General features: G+C 32.8%; 1 protein-coding gene and 1 non-coding gene across 2 annotated transcripts; both read right to left on the bottom strand.

Moving 5' to 3' along the window:
* Window positions 1-553: 553 nt before the first annotated feature.
* LOC126738810 (uncharacterized) lies at window positions 554-1,699 on the bottom strand. The gene is made up of 2 exons (XM_050444252.1): window positions 1,446-1,699; window positions 554-1,383 (listed from the first exon to the last, which is right to left on the bottom strand). Exons 1-2 carry the CDS (start codon window positions 1,681-1,683, stop codon window positions 566-568), a joined length of 1,056 nt encoding a protein of 351 aa, XP_050300209.1. The 5' UTR covers window positions 1,684-1,699; the 3' UTR covers window positions 554-565.
* Window positions 1,700-6,081: 4,382 nt separating this feature from the next.
* On the bottom strand, window positions 6,082-6,197 carry Trnal-caa (transfer RNA leucine (anticodon CAA)). Its single transcript has 2 exons — window positions 6,160-6,197; window positions 6,082-6,126 (listed from the first exon to the last, which is right to left on the bottom strand). It is a non-coding gene; the product is annotated as a tRNA-Leu (tRNA).
* Window positions 6,198-20,852: the final 14,655 nt, after the last annotated feature.

The following is a 20,852-nucleotide window of genomic DNA, read 5'->3' as shown; positions in this document are numbered from 1 at the left end:
TGGAAGATTCCCGCTTAACCTTCGAGACATCGTGCGGTGTACTACTTGTGTCATTCCGGAATGACGCAGAATCAGCTGGTTTCTCGGCGTACAATACCGTTGTACAGCCCAGAAACCCTTAATAATTTCCGAACAAGACCTTTTACTATTTAAAGAGTACCTCAAATAAAGTTTCTATTTTTGTAAACTTCTGATAACTAAAGTTATATTTTAAAAATCTATTTTATAAAAATGTTTTAACATGTACAGGGTTGTCTTTTATATTTAGACAGAGCCTGGCTCGGTTACTATACGAGGTGGAAAAAAAAGTTTGATATAAAAGTTATAGGGTTTACCTTAAATCGCCAGGAAATGTTATAAAATATAATACAGGGGTATCGCAAAGTTAATAAAAAACACAAAGTTAATTTTTTTTAAACGGAACCCCTTGTATATTTTTACTTTAAATGAAAGACATTTTTTTTCTAATTTCAAAAATATATAAAATGTTAATATTTAATTCATCATTTTTAAAAAAATTAGGTTTCTTGAAAAAAAAACCTTTGAGCCTTGTTTCTTTAAATATTTACAAATGTTGTATATGGCCGCCATTATTTTCAACGCAGTTTCTATAATCTTTGTCCAGTTTTAACAGAGCATTTGAAATATATTCAGGGTGTTCTTCATTTAAGGAGTTTATACTTCTTTGAATTTTTTCCCTTAATTCCTCCAAATTTTCACTTCTTTCCTTATAAACTTCATTTTTAAGATACCCCCATAAAAAACTATCTAGAAGAGTCAAATCAGGGCTGTTTGGTGGCCAGTTAATGGTACCATGGGTTCCAGTCCACTGAATAAAACGATTATTTAAAAAAATCCTTACTGGCCTAAAGTTATGAGGCGGGGCGCCATCTTGATGCCATATAATATTGGTATATTCTCTTAAAGGTATTTCTTCTAATAAAGCTTCAATCTCATTTTCTAGAAACCGCAAATACCTATTTCCAGTCAAAGATCCTTGAAATATAATGGGTCCAATTATTTGGTTTCTAAGGATACCACACCACACATTTAATGACATTCTGCCCTGTTTTTTTATTTCGACGTTTGCGTGAGGATTTGCTGGTGCCCACATGTGAGTATTTTTTCTATTATACATCCCTGCTGTTGTAAATACAGCTTCATCCGTCCACAAGATTTTATTAAAGATATCGTTATCTACGTTTTTTATATCTAACATCTGATTACAGTATGTTAGCCTTCTTATTTCATGATTATTTGTTAATTTTTGTACTGGCATCAATTTGTAAGGATGATATCCATATTTCTGAAGAACTCTTTGAATCTTAGATCTAGAGCATTGAAAGTGTCTACTAGCATCTACGGTTGATAAATATGGTTTTTCTACAAAAATCAAAGTATAAATTATAATTCTTATAAGGCTCTTATATAAAATAACTTTTTACCTTGAAAATATAATAAAATTTGTAGTTCTTCATCCGCGTTAGCTAAAACTGTTCGTTTTTTTCTTTGTAGATTTTTGTGGTTTCTCATACTCCTTTCAGTGTAATAAAAAGTGGACCTAGCAGGAACTCTCATTTCGGGATGAATACGGTGATATTCAGCTTGCGCTCGAGCAACATTATTGTTGTCTTTGTAAAACAACCTCATAATTTCAAACTTTTCTTCTTCGGTATAACCCATATTCAAAAGAAATAGCAGAAACATTGACAGTGACAGCTCAACAAATAACATTATTTATTTTATTGTTACCGATAAACACCATAGCAACGGGGATTCGGGTAAACAGTTGTTTTATTTTTTAATTTTTTTAAGATAAATATTGGGAAAATGGCTAAACCAAATATTAACATATTATATATTTTTGAAATCAGAAAAAAATGTCTTTTATGTAATGTAAAAATATACAAGGGGTTCCATTTAAAAAAAATGAACTGTGTATTTTTTATTAACTTTGCGATACCCCTGTATTATATTTTATAACATTTCATTTGGTTTAATATTATTAACATTTGGTTTAATATTATTAATTTTATATTGAGAGCTGTGGTCTAACCAATTGTAGAAATTATTATGTTGCATATTTATTACCAAAACTTTACCACTGTTTGCATTTTGTACACAGTCTTCAAAATCAGGAAAATCATAAACTTTTCCTTTTTTTAAGGGACATCTCAACCTGGTGGTAGAATGAATCCGCCGACATGAAAGTGTGGCCGGACTCAAAATATTTAATTTGCAGTTTTTCAAGGCTAATTTCATCTGAATTTACTATGCTGACAAAAAATTATAAAAGTGCCCAATTTTTATTTTGTGCTGAGCAATTATCAAGCCACAGAATTATATGTTTGTCATCCCTATGTCGTAAAAAAAAATTAATAAAATGTGCTAATGATATCACAACATTTTCGTGACTCTGTAGCTTTTTTCTTATGAATCGTATATTCTTTGCAAACAGAACAATTAGGTTCAGGTTCATCCCTCTTATGTTGTGAGTCTTTTTCATGCAAGAAATACTTCTCACAAACAAAACATTCTTCGTGGCCCAACTTCACAAAAGATATATTCATTGATTGTAGTGTTTTTCTATATAACTCGTAGGAACATACAATATTTAGTTCTTTTATTTTAAAATCATTGTACATCATCTGAATATTGAGATCTGTAGGTAAATATTTTCGGTTGGGAGCATGCACCCTGCGATAGTGTGATATGGAAGGTTCAAAGGAATTAATATGATTTATTATGGACGTTTTGTCTATTTTGTCTGTAGGTGAATGACTGCCACGACGATGCGAAGTTGCTTGCAAAGAACCATTATTTTTAGGCACAGTACGTAAACATTTATCCACTTTGTTGTTAAAACGCATAGTTGCTAAAAAGAAAGTTTTGCAAACTTCTTGGTCAATACCCCCATCATCTGGACAAACATAAGTCACAGTAAAGTTTCTGCGTGAATTTAAACCAGCAGTACGTCTTTTTACAGGTACTTTTTTTGTTTTAGAGTACATATAGTTTTTTCGTTCTTGTGGTGTCATTGCCCAAAACTCTTGGTTAATTTGTACTCGCCTTTCATCTGAAATTTTACTAATACATTTTTTTTGCATACAGCAGAACAAGGTTGTTTGACGCGATGCTTATTTTTAAAATTTTCCAATTTAAGAAGATTCCTTTCTCTAAGTGGGATCTTATATTTACTTCTCTTCCCGCGTGTCGTAAAATGTTTATCGACGTGAGTTAGTAGCTTTCCCATGATAAATTTTACTGATTCCTCAATCGTCTCATTACCATAATCTTTCTCTGCAAAAATTTTATTTGTTGTGCTTTCCAACATATTTTCGTCCGATTCACTTGATTCCATATCTGAACTAGAAACATGATAATCCGGATCATTTGCCTCAGTCTCACTACGATTTGATTTTGAACAACTTGCTAAAGATCGATAAACTTCCTTTTGCTCTTTAAGCTGTTTGTTTAATTCGGTTGTTAAAGCCAATTTTTTTTTTGTTCTGGAACTTGGTTCGTTCATCTTAATAAATAACATACCTACAACCAAAAATGTATTTTAAGAAACAAAGCAGATACATCTCCTAGTATTATAATTCAATTCCATTCGATTAAATGTTATTATTATTATTATTATTATTATTATTATTATTATTATTATTATCCTAATAATAATTCTGCCATTATAAAAAAAAATTATTACAATCAATTTAAAATTAAAAAAAAACTATCGATGGCACTGGGCACAACTTTAAAATCATAAAATTACATTTATATATTTGTACTACAATAAATACTAAAATCCCTCTTAGAAAAAGAAACTGAATTATTTCCAGCAATAAAGAATATTCCACTTACCAGTATATTATTTGTATCGAGTAATAATATGTTATAATCCAATAATACTTTGCATCAGCCAAGAACCAACTCAATTAACGCCACCAAAATGATTTGACTATGACAGACGTAAACAACGTTGCTAAATGCTACGCTAAAAGGGCGAATGTGATAAAATGCATGTAGATATGCCCTTTTAGCGTAAAAATTGTTGGATACGACCATTTGGCATAGTAGTATGTGTATGTATTGCAGATAGCTAATATTTTATTAGGATTTTTAAGTTAGATGGACAGCAGTTACGCCTTTTAGCATTACAAATAAGGTGATATATATTATGGGCTATCCAACAAGCCTTTAACCCAATTTTCGATAAAATGTCAGATACGCCCTTTACGTTAAGCAGGGCAGAATAAGGATTCCAGGGAAAGCGAGAAATTCTGTAGTGTCTACCTCCATCCATGATTCCATCTTGACTTCATGACTCTCATTATAGGTGTTTATAAAGTCTTTAGCTTTTTTGTTTGTGTATTTTATAATAATATTTAATAAATCATTAGAAAAGAACAGCTTAAAACAGTTAATGATAGAATTTATATCTTTGCTTTTATCCGTGAGACCTTTATATTCTTGCAAGATATTGCATGTTCTAAATTTTCCTGTTTTATGTGCAACAGTATACCAAGTGCAATTATCAACATCGTACGACTGTTTATTGATCCCTGTTTCGTCTTCTAATGGATCAGGTAAATGTATTTGTTCTTCTTCTAACTCTTGAAATGAAAGATTGCCATCATGTATCTCAGGCTCTTCATCCGAGGTGTCCTCATCATCTGACAAATCACTAAATGCATGTTCCAAAGGTATTTCGGTTTCGCACTTGTCATCTGAAGAATGCATCAATATTTCGTAAAGTTCCATTTTAGACCACATGGCACTTTACTATTTATTATTGAAAAATAAAATAACCCTCTCACAGTAACGTTCGACAGAAAACTAAACAACAAAGCAATAAATTGAAAATATACGCAACTTATCTTGTTTAGATCTGTAAAAAGGGAATCTTAGCATATACCTATTTATCTCAAAACCGGGCCGTCGGTGACCCATCCATAATTTTTTTGAAGAAAAAATTAGTTTTTTCTTAATTTTTTACCAAATAAAGCATTGTTATAATAAAATATGAGAATTCATGGACGCTCTCTGAAAAAAAATCAGGGAAGCAAAAGATATTTCAAGTTTCGGGTCATCGAAGACCCATATTCGGTACGGCGAGGGTTAATATATAACTGTAGTGTATAACGACTGTGAATTTGAACTACTGTGTGTCACATACTGGAGATACAAGTGGGATCGAAACCAGTGTTGTTAATAAAGATATAGTTTCTTCCTGATCAGATAGCTTTGAAATTTGCAGAATATCTCTTTGTATCATTCGTTTTACTTTTCTTTGTAGGTGATCGGAGCGTAATAAATGGAGCTCAAATATTTGGAAGTCATCTATCTAAACCCACTCCGTAACTTTAATAGTTTTAGCTAAAGTAGCGTCATCCTCAGTTTCCTTATACTTTTTTTTACAACCTTTTTAGAATCATTTCGTTCAATCGTCATCTTTGACGATTCTTGAATGACGTTTTCTCCATCTATTGATGAATGTTGCGTTTCTGTTTGTGAAGCATCATCTATTGGAGCCTGAAAAAAATAATTTACTCTTACTTACTTTTTTAGGTGCCAAATAATTAAGCAGCATGGATCAACCTTTCTAAACTTTTGTTATGCATGTTGTTATGCAATCTCCACCTTGTAGTGTTTACAATAATTTTTCTCTGTCCACATCTTAACAATGTAAATTTTAAAATCTAATTAATCTACAATTAATCGATCATGAAACACCCTCCAATGAAATACTATCTTTTACTAAGATATCATCAGTCACAAATATAGGGTCAAGTAGTATTAACTGATATACAAGTGGTTTGAAATAAAATTTGAATCAAATTAAAATCTTTAAAGAATTTGGCTCAATTGACAGATTAATGTTAGAATTGCTCATACATATTATTTGTTCGACAGAAGAACAAAATGAATGTTATTATATTTTCGAAGTAATTTATTAGTGCATTAAAATTTGTAATAAGTGTATTAATAATTAAAACTTTTGAATCAAGCGATAAAAATATGATTACACTCCTATAGCTAGATTAAGTCATGATTTCATTAAAAAAATTAAAAAAGTAATGTCAGAAGTGGGATTCGAACCCACGCCCTCAGAGAGGACCAGAACGCTCGAAACACCTACAAAGCAGGCAAGGAAACCTTGAGTCTGGCGCCTTAGACCGCTCGGCCATCCTGACATGCGTATCAAATTCATATAGAATCAACATGTTCACAATGATGCCATACAATTAAAGATGGTTGGAATTAAAAGATTTGTATGGATGATATGAGAGTTTAAATAAAATATTTTTATTTATAGTTTATCGATCCTCAATATCCTTATTGGTAATTGCATTATATTAAGCAACAAGAATTCTCTCCTGTTATATCTGCATTAATATTACATTAAACTAAATGCTACTAAGAAACAAACTAAATAAGGAACTCAAAAATATCTGTTAAAAAAATAATAATTTTTCGCGTTATACCAAACTGAAAAAGTATTTTTTTCTTTAAATAAAAACAAAATTATTTATCCGGTGTAGCTATAAAATCAACAAGAAAATCTTTCATCTGTGATCATATACTTTTCTCAGCCATAATTGAATTGCTGTCTCGAATTCTTTGATCGCCTTTGCTAATGTTGTGGCTGTTGTAATGCCTCTGAAAAAATATACCCAGATATCATCAATATTAATATCCTAAGCTGTAAAGAGTAGATTAGCAATATCCATACCAGCCCACATCATTTTCTATTTTCTAAATTACGTGTGTGTCTACTATAAAAACCACCAAACTTTAAGAGGCGATTATACAAGTCATTTGCAACAAAAAACTCGGATATTTTTTCGAACAGACGAGACAGAGTGTTGTTTTTTCTGTTATAGAATTTTAAATTTTTTTTAATTACTGACTAATAGTTTTTTAGAAAACAGAAACACGAACACATCGAACAAAGATAATTTATCCTCTATCTTTCAGGAAAACATAATAAATGTATTAAAGAAAAACATTGTTTTATTTCCATTTTGAAATTGGTGATATGTATAACACTATTGTTAACTGATTATTGCATTAAATTAACTCATTTAAATATGTAAAATAAAGCTGAATAGTTTTTTATTTTATCTTGATCAATAGTCCTATTCTCTATCAGTAATCTTTTTGATTTGCTCTATATATTGCGATTAAATAATAAAATTATGAGATTTCTTATTAAACGAAATTTGAATTTTCCCGCCTTAATTTAGCCATGCCTTTCTGCCATTTTGATTGGTCCAGTTAGATAGGTCGAAGTGTCAAGTTAGTTTGCCCTATGGTTTTCATTAAAATTAAAACCATTTTTGTATAAATTTAATAAAAAATAAAGTAAACAGTATACATGCAAAACTCTCTGATTTCCTACAACAACAAATTAGAACTATTTTTAAACGAGGCATTAAATAATAAAATTATGAGAATGAAAACCTAAATCAAGAACCAAAATAAAATGTAACGCTCTATAAAATGCCAAAAATCGAACTCTCCAATACGATCCGCGGTATATTTTTAAACTTGCCGAGCTTATTTTCATATACGCTCGAAAGTGACCTTAGACTTTGTTTTTGTGTAAACGGAATGTTAATCAGTGTATTTTCGTTCGGGAATACTTTGAAACCGAGCTGCTGTTTGCTAAACATTAAACGACGATGAGACTTTAAATATTTGGGTAGTCAGCTGTGATGCATATGATCCTATAATATAAATTTTACGGGCGGACGTCACATTAATCATAAATAACGAAAATTCTTATGGTTCTGAAATCCCTTTAAATTAGAAGCGATGACGTATTCACGCAAATGTGTTGAAACAGAAATCAAGTACGTGTTTTTGAAAAGTAGGTTTTTGTTTTAAAACAAAATATAAAATAAATAAATTGCCAAGAATAGTAAATTAAATTTCCTTTTTTTTAATTTATACACCGTAACAAAGATAGGAGAAAAAGAGTTCTTCTAAATGTTGACCATTAGGCACACATTTAAGTTGACCCTTATTTTAAAATGTTCGTGTTTCAATGTAAGATTTATCAAAGACCTATTTTTCGTATTAGGACATCTTTTGTTAGATTTAATAAATAGTTTACTACAAACTGGAAAAGTGCTAGAGGAAATAAAAACAAGTGTTATGATTCAATTTCTTAGGGTTCAAGGGTCCAAATCAAAAGTGCCAAAAGAATTTCGTCCAATAAACTTGATTTCTTTTGTGAATAAAAATAAAATGATTGTCAGCAACTTAGAAATTACTTTATACAGTATCAACTTGCTGTATGATGGATAATTTGGCTTTAAAAATGGTCAATTCATGTGAGGTGCCTTTTTTGCAGCATATTTTTCCAATTGGAGAAAATTTATGAATGAAACTAACATATTTCTTAGTATTATACTAAAGCGATTAGAGATGTATTAAAAGGTAGTAGATTTACCATTATATCTCAGAATAAATACCTTCCACACGCATATTAGGTCTAATACTCAGCTTGTCAACTCAATAGCTTTACAAAGATCATTGTGTTTTGAAGGTTACTTAATGCTCTTTTATTATTATTATTTTTTACAGCCAGTTAAGGCTCGCACCCTCTAAGGGGGGGAGGGGTCATTTACTTATCCCAGATACCTCCGATATCAAAAGGATTAAGCTCTGTGGTCTGTGGGGGCCTTTTCGGTGCCCTTAAGTGACCTGAAATGTAGAGTTATCTCCTAGGAATTTTCTGGTGCTGCGAGCAGTTGCCAGTAGTACTGCCTTTTGCATGTGCTTATATAGCTGTTCGCCAGTTCCTAGTTGTTTAAGGTATTCCAGTAGACTCTTTGGTATTACACCCGTTGTCGATATAACAATTGGGATGGTCTGAACATTATCCATTCTCCATTGCCTTCCGATTTGAATTTCTAGATCTCTGCATTTGGCGATTTTCTCAGTGTGTTTCTCTTGCAGATTATTGTTGTTCGGTATGGCTACGTCAATTAAAGTTGTTTTCCTGGAAATTTTATCTATTAAAATAAGATCTGGTCTATTATGCCTTACATATTGATCGGTAAGTACACTGTGGTCCCAATATAACTTATATCCGTCATTTTCCGCTACGGGTTCTGGAGTATATTTATAATACGGAACCTTCTCTGTTGTAATAAGTTTCAAGTTCATTGCCAGCTCTTGATGTAAAATTTTCCCAGCTGAGTCGTGCCGTTCTTTGAATTCTGTCGCTGCAAAGGCCTGACATCCTCCTGTTATGTGCTGGATTGTCTCTGATGTTTGGCATCCATACCGGCATTTGTCGTTTTGTACGGATGAATCTCTGACGATGTGCTTGAGATAATTTCTTGTTGGTATAACCTGATCTTGGATGGCGAGTAGAAAGCTCTCGGTTTCTGGAAACATCTTGTCTGATACCAACCAATAGTTCGACGAAGCAGTGTCGACATGATTTTGACTGATCTCATTAGGATGCCGCCCATGAAGGGGCTCCTCCATCCAGATGCGGAGTTTTTCCTGGTCTGTATGATGGTAGCTGCGCGCTTCCTCGCTCTTAAGTTGTAGAGGAGTGGAATCGTCTATTTGATTTATTGCGCGATGCAGCGTGGAATTTTCTCCTTGCCTGTAAAAATAGGATCTTAAGTTAGTGATTTGTTTTTCAAGTTGTTTACCCAGATCTATTAATCCTCTTCCTCCAAGGTGGCGGGGAAGCATTGTTCTTTCAGTGGCACTTCGAGGGTGGTGGTTGTGCGTTTTAGTAAGTAGGGTCCTCACTTTTCTTTGTAGCCTCTCTATGTCTGTCTTACTCCAATTAATTACCCCAAAAGAATAACTAAGAGCTGAACATGCGTAGGAGTTAAGTGCCTTAAAAATATTTTTGCTGTTGAGATTGGTTCTCAAAACTTGTCTTACCCTTTGCACAAACTCGTTAGTCAGTTCGCATTTCATTGTTTGTTGTTCAATCGTTTGTGATTGTTTCATCCCCAAGTATTTCTAAATTTCGTGTTCGCCCATGGCCTCGATGGTCTGGAAATTCTGCATCTGATATTCTCCTGGCTGAATTTTTCCTCGGATTATATTGAGAGTACGGCATTTATCCAGTCCAAATTGCATGCCGATGTCGTTGGAGAACTCTTCTACTATATGCAGCATTTGGTTTAGCTGGTTCCTAGTTGCAGCCATTATTTTTAAATCATCCATATACAGTAAGTGATTTAACTTTGCAATCTCGGTGTTATTATCTCGGATGCTAAACCCATAGTTGGTAGAGTTAAGACGGTTCGAAAGAGGGTTCATAGCAAGGCAGAACCATAATGGGCTCAGTGAGTCCCCTTGGAAGATTCCTGTTCGAATTGGAATGTTGTTTGTACTTACTGCGTTTTTACCCTGTACTTTGAGCTGGATCGTTGTTCTCCAACTTGTCATAGCGCTCTCTAGAAAAGACAAAGTATTACCATCAACTTTATACACTTTTAAAATGTTTATAAGCCATTCGTGTGGTACTGAGTCGAAGGCTTTCTTATAGTCGACGTAGGCAGTAAAAATATTTCTCTTGTTGTGATATGCCTGGTTGTTGATGACAGAGTCGACAATAAGTTGTTCTTTACAGCCCATTGAACCTTTAGCGCATCCTTTTTGTTGTGCGGCTATGATGTTGTTTTCCTCACAGTATTGATAAATGCGCTGTGTTAAACATGAAGTGATAATTTTATACAAAGTAGGTAGGCACGTTACCGGTCATTACTTAGACGGATCTTGTGTGTTGTTCTGGTCTTTAGGCAGTAGATAGGTTACTCCTTGCGTTAGGAACGCTGGCATTTCCTGTGGGTTAAGAATAACGTGGTTAATTAATTCTGAGAGTTTAGGATGCATACTCCGTAGTTTCTTCAGCCAAAAGTTATGAACTCCATCTGGGCCAGGTGATTTCCAATTATGCAGTTTTTGGATAATCTGGTTGACTTCCTCGATAGTGAATGGTCGATGTTCCATCTGGTTATATTTATTACTGTTTTGTTTCTCTTTAGTAACCCAGCTTGCGTTGATATTGCATGTTGTTTGAGTTGCAAGTTGCTTGGCCCAAAAATCTTGAATTTGTTCTTTCGTGGGGTATTGCTTATCTGGGTGATCTGATTTTGAATTCAGCTCTCTATAAAATTGTTTTTTGGCCTTTTCAAAACGAAGATTGTCACGTTTTCGGTTATTACTGGTCTTGTATCTTCGTAGGCGCTCTGAAAATAAGGAAAGTTTCTGTTTTAGAGTATCCAGGCATTGTTGAGCTGTATTATTTTCTGGTTCATGCCGAGTGTGGATGTTGTTTCTCCGCAAAATTTCATCAACTTTCTATTTTAGTCTGTTTGTTCGTGTACCCCTCAGATATTCTGTTAGTTGGCCGATATCTTTTCGAAACCTCTGAATTTTTCGTTGAAGTCTGGTCTCCCATGGCGGTATCGGAAGCTCGGTTCTTGCAGAGTCATTGTGGGTTCTTATCTTAATCTTCATGGTTTTAGCAACGGCAGTTGCTGCGCTATAAATTAAAAGGTGAAGAGCTTGCATGTTATTAATATTTAAAAGATAAGGTGGAAGAATTTTGGTGTTTAAAAGTTCCATAATTATTATTATTATTATTATTATTATTATTATTATTATTATTATTATTATTATTATTATTATTATTATTATTATTATTATTATTATTATCTTCTGTTTTAGCTCGCTGATAGCGGTGTTGTCAATTTCATCGGCCTGAAGGCAAGATGAATTTTGCTATGGTAGATTTAGGAACTTTCGAACAATGTTGCATGTATTCAGTATAACAGATTTCTGTATAGTGACAATCGTCCAGGAGGAAAGACCCAATGCGTTAAGGTTTTTGGACAGTGTCAAAGGGACAATTCCAGTGGATGAAATAACTAGACGGAGTATATATACATTATCTTGCCTCCATTGTTGTTTTATCTCGTGAGCTAGATCTGCGTATTTAGCAAGTTTAGTGTGTGTCGTTTCTAGGACATTATTGGTATTTGGCACTGCTATGTCAATTAGAAAGGTTTTCTTTTGGGCTTTGTTTATTAAAATTATATCTGGTCTGTTTGAAGTCAGCGTCCTATCGGTCAAAACAGTTCTGTTTCAGTAGAGGCGAACGTCGTCATTCTCAAGTACGGTTTCTGGTTTGTACTGGTAATAGGGGCAAGTTTCGCCAATTAGATGATAAAGTTTTGCCAGTTCTTGATGAATAATTTTTGCCACATAGTATTATTATTAATATTATTATTATTATTACCATCGATAAAGGGGGATTAGAGTATAATAGAATATAAACCGGCCAAATTGTCAAGGTTCTAAAGTGGAAATTGTGCGTCGAACAATATTAGCGGTTTCTAGTATTACTGCCTTTTTTGCATCCACGTCAAAATATTACGATTTACATGGAAATCATGGATATTCTTAACTGATTTTTTATGTATTAATCCATTTACACTGAGAACAATTAAAAAAATGTAAAAGTGTAAAAAACTCCTAAATATAGTAATAAGGGTTCCTATAAGTATAGGGCGGAAAATAGCATTTGAAAGCTCTTAGGGGTACTGAAAAGGTGACTTTAAAAAGAGAAGTTTTTTTTTTAATTGTAGGCTTAAGAAACGAGATAGAATTTCTCTGCCAGAAATTTTGACCATTAATCAAATGGTTATACTGAAAAATTGTATGGAAAATCGGAACCAGTTTTTGCAACGAGAGGGGGTTGTTTCACTCATAACTTTTTTGAGGTTTTTTTTTGCAACAAGGGTTAATTTTTTCAAAACTACATACTTTTTTCTACAAAAAAGGCACATCGCTCAGAGCAATGGTTTTCGAGAAAATCGAGAATCTCTTGGGTTACTAGTTGCTTAAATAAGACCAACTTATGAAAGGTATGGCGTTTCAAAAGTAATCAAGAACCGTAAACTGGAGCTACTTGCACACGTTTCAGCACATTTCCCAATGTACCCCCGTACATTGTAACTTTACAACTTTCCAAAAAATTACATTGTACCGACCTATTTAAGGGCTATCCATGGCTGGTATAAAAATTAGAAGAATGCAGCCATTGGTCCCAAAAAAAATTTGTTTGTGGGGTGTGCAAGTTACCCCATGGTTGGGGCAACTTGCACATCCATGAAAAAATGTTACACATATTCTGTGCATGTTACCCCTTAATCATATGAAAAAAAATCTATAACAAGGGCCACCGTTACAACCAATTAAAAATCATTATTTTTAAAGAAAAATAATATATTGTCAAAATATATGAAACTTAAAAACAAATTCTGTACCTATAAATGCTTAGAAATATTAATAAGAAGTTATTAAAAAATAAACAAACTTGATCTACCAAAACTTTGGTAAAATAAGGCACATTCTTTGAAAAAATCACACAATCAAGTGTAACAAAAACAAAACATTGGCTAATTATTATTGTCAACTAGGAAGTCCTTGTCGGCATCACTGTCATCGACTGGAGATTCATTGTCGCATTCAAAATAAGGGTCTTTGCTGTCTTTATTACAGGGTCCACAAATCCAAGCTCGACACGTCGTGCATTGTATCCAATCAATTGCGCCTCTGTAGTCTTTCCAATTAATCTTGCAGATACCACACTGGGAGTTATAAGTCTTTCTTTTTCTCTTGCTTTTCCTGGTAGGGAGTTGCTGAGTGCATGGCAAAACGCTAGATGAAGAGGGTCCTGGTTCTTCGGCTGTAGTTCGAAATTCCTCAGGAACGGTTAGAACAGAACACTGATGCTCTGGATCTCTTTATGTTTGAAGCCATTCTAACGCTTAAATAGTTCCTTTTTATAAATAATTGTAAGAAATCAGGACCAGGGGAGTTGTTTTTGAATATTCGAAAATTTTTTCCTTGTTTGTCCAAGAATTTTTTTATTACGTCACAAATATCAACTTTTATGAGAGGAAATCTCCAATTTGCTACAACACCCAATGTCTTTTAAATGAGAGCCTCTTCTTGATCACTTAAAACCTTTGTACGACCAACTCATTTCGAGTGTGCACCAAGAAGTCTTCGACCTAACGTAGACGGTTCTACTTTGAGAGTTTCGGCTGCTAATTTCCTCGACATACCCGCATTTACTGCATCTACCCCTTGGCGCTAGGCCTTCTCTGAGTAATTCCGGTAATTTCTTGCTCCCGAAGTTTTTTTGTACGTACGAACCATTTTTATACTTTATTTACCTGTATCAACAGAAAGCCGGCGATAAAACCCAAAATAACATAACCTAAAAAAAAGTAAACAAAAATACACGTGGTGTGCAAGTTACCCCGGGGTGGGCAAGCAGCCCCACATTACGGTAGTTGTTATTAAATAAATTATTAAAAAATCAAAATTTCATCATTTTTTAAAACATTAAATAATTTTTAAGGAATTTTGGTAGTTAGTTTTTTTCAAAGCAGTAAAATGTAAAACTAAACTTGGAAGCATTGATTTGATGAGATAAGGTTTCATTTTTTCATTAGGTACAGGAACCCTGAAAATTAAAGTATTTAAAACTAACTAATTAAATGATTTAATACCGTATTAAAATTTATTAAAGAAATTAAGATTTTTACGTTTGAACTTCATGAAAAAAGTTAAATATTATTTAAATTATGTCTGACTTGAATTTGGCCCATTTTATTACAAATTTTTGAGTTTAAGAACTTATAACGGCATAAAAAAATCAAGTTTTTGTTATTATATTTTGAGTTTAATTTTTTAAAAACGAGGATAAACTTCAGTTGTATTTGCATAATATTCAACGAATAATAACACAGGGTGATTAGGAACAATTACCCTACATTTTAACATATGTTCATTTCATTTTTAAGTTCTGCGAAGAGACCGATGATTACTATTCGACGAAAACTAGAACCAACGAAGCCGTCACCAAAATGTAATATTGGTCGCCATAATCAAGTAATTTTTATTTTTGTAATTTAATTGGCCTGGCATATACTAATTTTATTAAAAATATATTAATCTGAATTTTACACCAATATTTTAATTGCCAAACTTTCCAAACAACGAATCTTGGCTACCATCTTTGCATTTTAATGATATACATATTTGTTCTTTCTAATCGTTCCCAAATGTAAATATGCTTTCATTTTACCAGAACCTGAAAGCGAAATTAAGGCATTTTCAAAATAAATGACTGAATATTTCAAAAACTACAAACTATCGAGATAGACCGCCTTTTGCCAATTTTTTAAAATCCATTTTTGTACTCGTTTCTAATCAGTAGTACTATTCGTCAAATAATATACAAAGACTAGTAAATTCGATTTAAGCCTATAAAAAAGGCAAATGTAATTTTTTACGTAAAATTTATCATAGTTGATAATCTTAAAAAAAATTGTTTCAAAAATTGGGAAAAAACCGTCTACGCATGAAATATTTTAACGCCCCTAAAAGGTTTTCATTCCTCCCGCTAATAATTTAATATTTAAAATCATGAGAACCATAAATTTATTAGTAAAAAAAATAAGGGTGTAATTGTATAAGTTAAGCAATTATTTATTATTACCATTTATCACGCAAGTATGTACCTACTTATCTCTATATTATGGATATCCTTGGAACGCCTATGGCTGCACGGCAACTCGTATCGGAAATAGTGTTGTTTTTTACTTTTTGATAACAGCGTTTCGCATAAATTTTCAGTGGTAAAATCATTAGTTTCATGGCAATCGAGTGGTCATGCTAATTTATTTAATAGATGGTTTTAAGTGCAAATTTACCGAGGCATCTCGAGCTGTTTTTTGGAGCGTCATTATTTTTTCCCATTACATCAGGCTCTTATCGTATCTCTGACTAAAATCAGAGATACGTTGGTGCATGGATAGCAGCATTTATCAACACAATCCTTAAATTAACTTAGAACTTTAAGAATCTTGCCAACAAGAAACAGAAAGTAATAAGTTTATAGTTAATTACAACATATGTTCTTTTTGCAGCCAAGAAATGTGATTCTCAAATTTTAATCAAGATTTAAGCCAAATTAAAATAATTGTGCAATAAGAATTCTCTCAAGAATAACCAGCGATAGTTCTCTCACTTTTGATGCGACTAAACTGAATTTAGCAATCTTGACAGATATGACAAATGCTTTTATTAACCTAACTATTGACTTACTAAACGCTAAATTAAATTTGTATAAAATGGGTGCACGTGGGTTGTTTTACAGCTATCTTCTAGGTAGAAAGCAGGGAGTGAGAATCCTCGCTACTTGTCCATATTATCCACTCCTTTTTTATTTCTGTATAATACCTTGCTGAAGACCTTTACATTTAAGTTAAGGTGTTAATATATTATTTATTAAGTGGCTATATTATAGGGAATTATATTCATCATAAGCATTGAGATGGTTAAAGGACGTGATAGGATTAAGGATCTGGAGTGAATGAGTATTCGCTCACCCGGATTTCGATTCTTGACTGTTCAGACAAGGCCATTGGGCTTTACGAATTCGGGAGAATTTTAATTGAATTTTGTTGATTTGGGCATCTCAATGTGAAAATTCGTTTTTTTTTTCTCATTATTATTTGGTGCTCTTTACTTTAAAAAATAGATAAAAAGATGGTAGAAAAATTAATTATATTTATTTTTTTTTGTAAATATTTCTGCAACAACTTCCAATTTTGCCAAAAAATCAAATTTAGGGTTTGCCAAAAAATGACAAGGAGAAAATAATTGGACATATTCATCTTTAAGCTTACCTTACAGACTACTAACGACTAATAAAAAATAACGGCTGTTGGATTTTTCAGATTTTCAGTTCTTTATTGATATCAAATTTACTACTAGGCATTAAGAAGTAAAACTAATCAAAAATAACCGCACACATTTCCCTAAGGAATATCGCACATAACATTGTAAGGATTAATTCCTGAAACCTCCTAGTCGTATAAAAAGATCGTCAGCTATTATAGTCTCCCCTAGCTTGCTAATTAAAATAATAGGAATATCAAAAGTTCGACTAAAATCAATAATTTTCTTTTCTGTTTTTAAACATTAAAACAACTTCATTAATAACAATTTATTATAATTTAAAATTTATTTACTACCAATATCAGAATACGGAAGTAAAACTATTTTGCATCTATTTCCCATTCGCACGCGCCTTATTTGTAATATATTAATTTTTTCTGTCTGCAACCTTGAGCACTCTGAATGTATAATGAACGATATCGGGGCTCGATTACAATTTGAAATTAGCCATAAAGTTTAAACAATGCCGTAAATACTTTAGTGTTTGCCTACGCTTCGCACATACTTACGTTCTATTAACAATTAAGCGTAGGCGATTGATAAAGTAATACGCCATTGTGATCTTATCGGGCTATGAATGTCTCTACGTACAAAAAAATTATTCATTGTCATGTGCAAAAGACGTCATAGTAAATAACTTTTTTGATTATTTTTTTATAAATTAGCAATTGAGAAAAAACGTTTGTGTGTATGTATTTACAATACTACTAAAATATTACATTTATTATATGTATTTATAATACAAATATGAAATATAAAGAAATTATGATATAGTTACTATACAAAAAGTAAAAATTTAAAAATCGAAATTATAAAAATTGAGAAATGTTCGCTAATCTCAGCAGACGTTTTGAACAATTGTATTTTTGTATGAAGGTCAACAAAGATCATTTTCAATATTTCATAAATTAAGTGTTAAAATAGATACTTTTTTTCATTTAAAATAAGGTTTTTTTTATCCACATTTATGCATATTTTTTGAGAACGAATTGATAATTTTTTTAGTAAATTTTGATTTTGGTATATTTATCAACCGTTTATGGTCAAGGTATGTTTATTAAACTGTAGAATATCCGTATATGAAATACTATTCTGTTTACAAAAGAAAGAAAAATTGGCACGGATGGCCATAGTGGTCATAGAAGCTGAGATATCGACCTCCAAAGTTCGGAATTTTTCATTTTGCGAATATTGAATTTTTTCACCAAAAATTGATTTTTTTCGAAATCAAAGTAAGTATACCAGCGTCTTATTCTGATCATCTAGATTAAGAAAACACCGGGTTATAATAGAATCCGAGCAGAACTAACTGAATGAGAGCACTTTGAAAATTCGGAAAAAGTCATTTTTCGACCTCGTTTTTGAGGCCAAAAATGGGCTCCAAAAATGCGATATCTCAGCTAATATAAGAGCTATAACCTTGCGGAAGGTCTCGTTAAATTCAGGATGACAAAACAAAGACACAACCGTCGGAATTTTCCCGATAGTGGCCATAGAAGCCGAGATATCGACCTCCAAAATTTAGAATTTTTAATTTTTCGGGTATACCCCTCCGTATCGAATTTTGTCGCCAAAAATTGATTTTTTTTTAAATCGAACTAACTATACCATCATCTTGCTCTTATCAACCACATCACGAAAACACCGGGTTATAATGGAATTCAAGCAGAACTAACTGAATGAGAGTAGTTTGAAAATTCGGAAATAGTCATTTTTCGACCTCGTTTTTGAGGCCAAAAATGGGCTTCAAAAATGCGATATCTCAGCTAATATAAGAGCTATAACCTTGCGAAAGGTCTCGTTAAATTCAGGATGACAAAACAAAGACACAACCGTCGGAATTTTCCCGATAGTGGCCATAGAAGCCGAGATATCGACCTCCAAAGTTTAGAATTTTTAATTTTTCGGGTATATCCCCCCGTATCGAATTTTTTCACCAAAAATTGATATTTTTCGACATCAAACTAAGTATACCAGCGTCTTATTCTGATCATCTAGATTACGAAAACACCGGGTTATAATAGGATCCGAGCAGAACTAACTGAATGAGAGCACTTTGAAAATTCGGAAAAAGTAATTTTTCGACCACGTTTTTGAGGCCAAAAATGGGCTCCAAAAATGCGATATCTCAGCTAATATAAGAGATATAACCTTGCGGAAGGTCTCGTTGGATTCAGAGTGACGAAACTAAGACACAACCGTCGGAATTTTCCCGATAGTGGCCAGAGAAGCCGAGATATCGACCTCCAAAGTTTAGAATTTTTAATTTTTCGGGTATACCCCCCCGTATCGAATTTTTTCACCAAAAACTGATTTTTTTTGAAATCGAACTAATTATACCATCGTCTTGCTCTTATCACCCACATCACGAAAACACCAGGTTATAATGGGATTCGAGCAGAAATAACTGAATGAGAGCACTTTGAAAATTCGGAAAAAGTCATTTTTCGACCACGTTTTTGAGGCCAAAATAGGGCTCCAAAAATGCAATATCTCAGCTAATAATAGAGCTACAACCTTACGGAAGGTCTCGTTGAATTTAGGACGACGAAACTAAGACAAAACCGTTAGAATTTTCCCGATAGTTCCCATAGAAGGCGATATATCGACCTTCAAAGTTTGGAATTTTTCATTTTTCGGGTATACCCCCCCGTATCGAATTTTTTTATCAAAAATTGATTTTTTTCGAAATCGAATTAACTACACCATCGTCTTTCTCTTATCACCCACATCACAAAAACACCGGGTTATAATGGGATTCGAGCAGAACTAACTGAATGAGAGCACTTTGAAAATTCGGAAAAAGTAATTTTTCGACCTCGTTTTTGAGGCCAAAATAGGGCTCCAAAAATGCGATATCTCATCTAATTTAAGAGCTATAATCTTGCGGAAGGTCTCGTTGAATTCAGGATGATGAAACTAAGACACAACCGTCGGAATTTTTCCGATAGTGGCCAGAGAAGCCGAGATATCGACCTCCAAAGTTTAGAATTTTTAATTTTTCGGGTATACCCCCCCGTATCGAATTTTTTTATCAAAAATTGATTTTTTTCGAAATCAAACTAAGTATACCAGCGTCTTATTCTGATCATCTAGATTACGAAAACACCGGGTTATAATAGGATCCGAGCAGAACTAACTGAATGAGAGCACTTTGAATATTCGGAAAAAGTCATTTTTCGACCACGTCTTTGAGGCCACAATAGGGCTCCAAAAATGCGATATCTCAGCTAATATAAGTTCTACGACCTCGGTGATGGTCTCGTTGAATTTAGATTGATGAAACTAAGACAAAACCGTTGGAATTTTTTCTATAGTGGCTAAAGAAGCTTAGATATCGACTTCCAAAGTTCGGGATTTTTTATTTTTCGGATATACCTTCCCGTATCGAAGTTTTTCACCAAAAATTGATTTTTTTTTAAATCGAATTAACTATACCAGCATCTTGCTCTTATCACCCACATTACGAAAACAGCGGGTTATAATGGGATTTAATCAGATCTAACTGAATAGCACGTTAAAAATTCGGAAAAAGTCATTTTTTAGGAAAGTTTTTCTGTTATGCAACTTTAAAAATAAATTTAACTGTAATATTCAAGTAAATTAAACTAGCCTAGATAACTGAACTACCAAATAATAGCAAAGAAAAAAATGGAAACTACAATAATTAATGATATGTTAAGACTATTCTTCTCACAAAATTGAACTGATTAAAGTGCTTCTTTTGAATGAACTACTAATTAATATTTATAAAAACTTTTAGTAATAAATATATTTTTATCAAAGCTGATAAAATATTAAATAAATACAAACGGCGAACACCCAAATCAGTAGTGTCGCGGTGAGACATGAATCCGCTTAATACCCTTAAAATTCGGGACAGCTATACACGTCACTAAAACTTAATAAGCTAGACGCTGAGGAAGCATGGATTAAAATGAAAACACCTATTGTGAATATCAGCAGAATACAACTCAAGCAGTCTAGAAATCACACCACAAATCCTTGGATGACAAACAAGATCTGGATGGAATTACGTCGAA

The sequence above is a fragment of the Anthonomus grandis genome, chromosome 7 (genome assembly GCF_022605725.1).
Source record: "Anthonomus grandis grandis chromosome 7, icAntGran1.3, whole genome shotgun sequence".
NCBI classification, from domain to species: domain Eukaryota; kingdom Metazoa; phylum Arthropoda; class Insecta; order Coleoptera; family Curculionidae; genus Anthonomus; species Anthonomus grandis.
This window is presented reverse-complemented; position numbering and strand designations above follow the sequence as displayed.

Excerpts from the sequence above, each read along its gene's own strand:
- LOC126738810 (XM_050444252.1), bottom strand. The coding sequence starts at position 1,683 with ATGGGTTATACCGAAGAAGAAAAGTTTGAAATTATGAGGTTGTTTTAC. Across the intron at positions 1,384-1,445 it reads AATTTTATTATATTTTCAAG|AAAAACCATATTTATCAACC; the intron begins GTAAAAAGTTAT and ends TGATTTTTGTAG.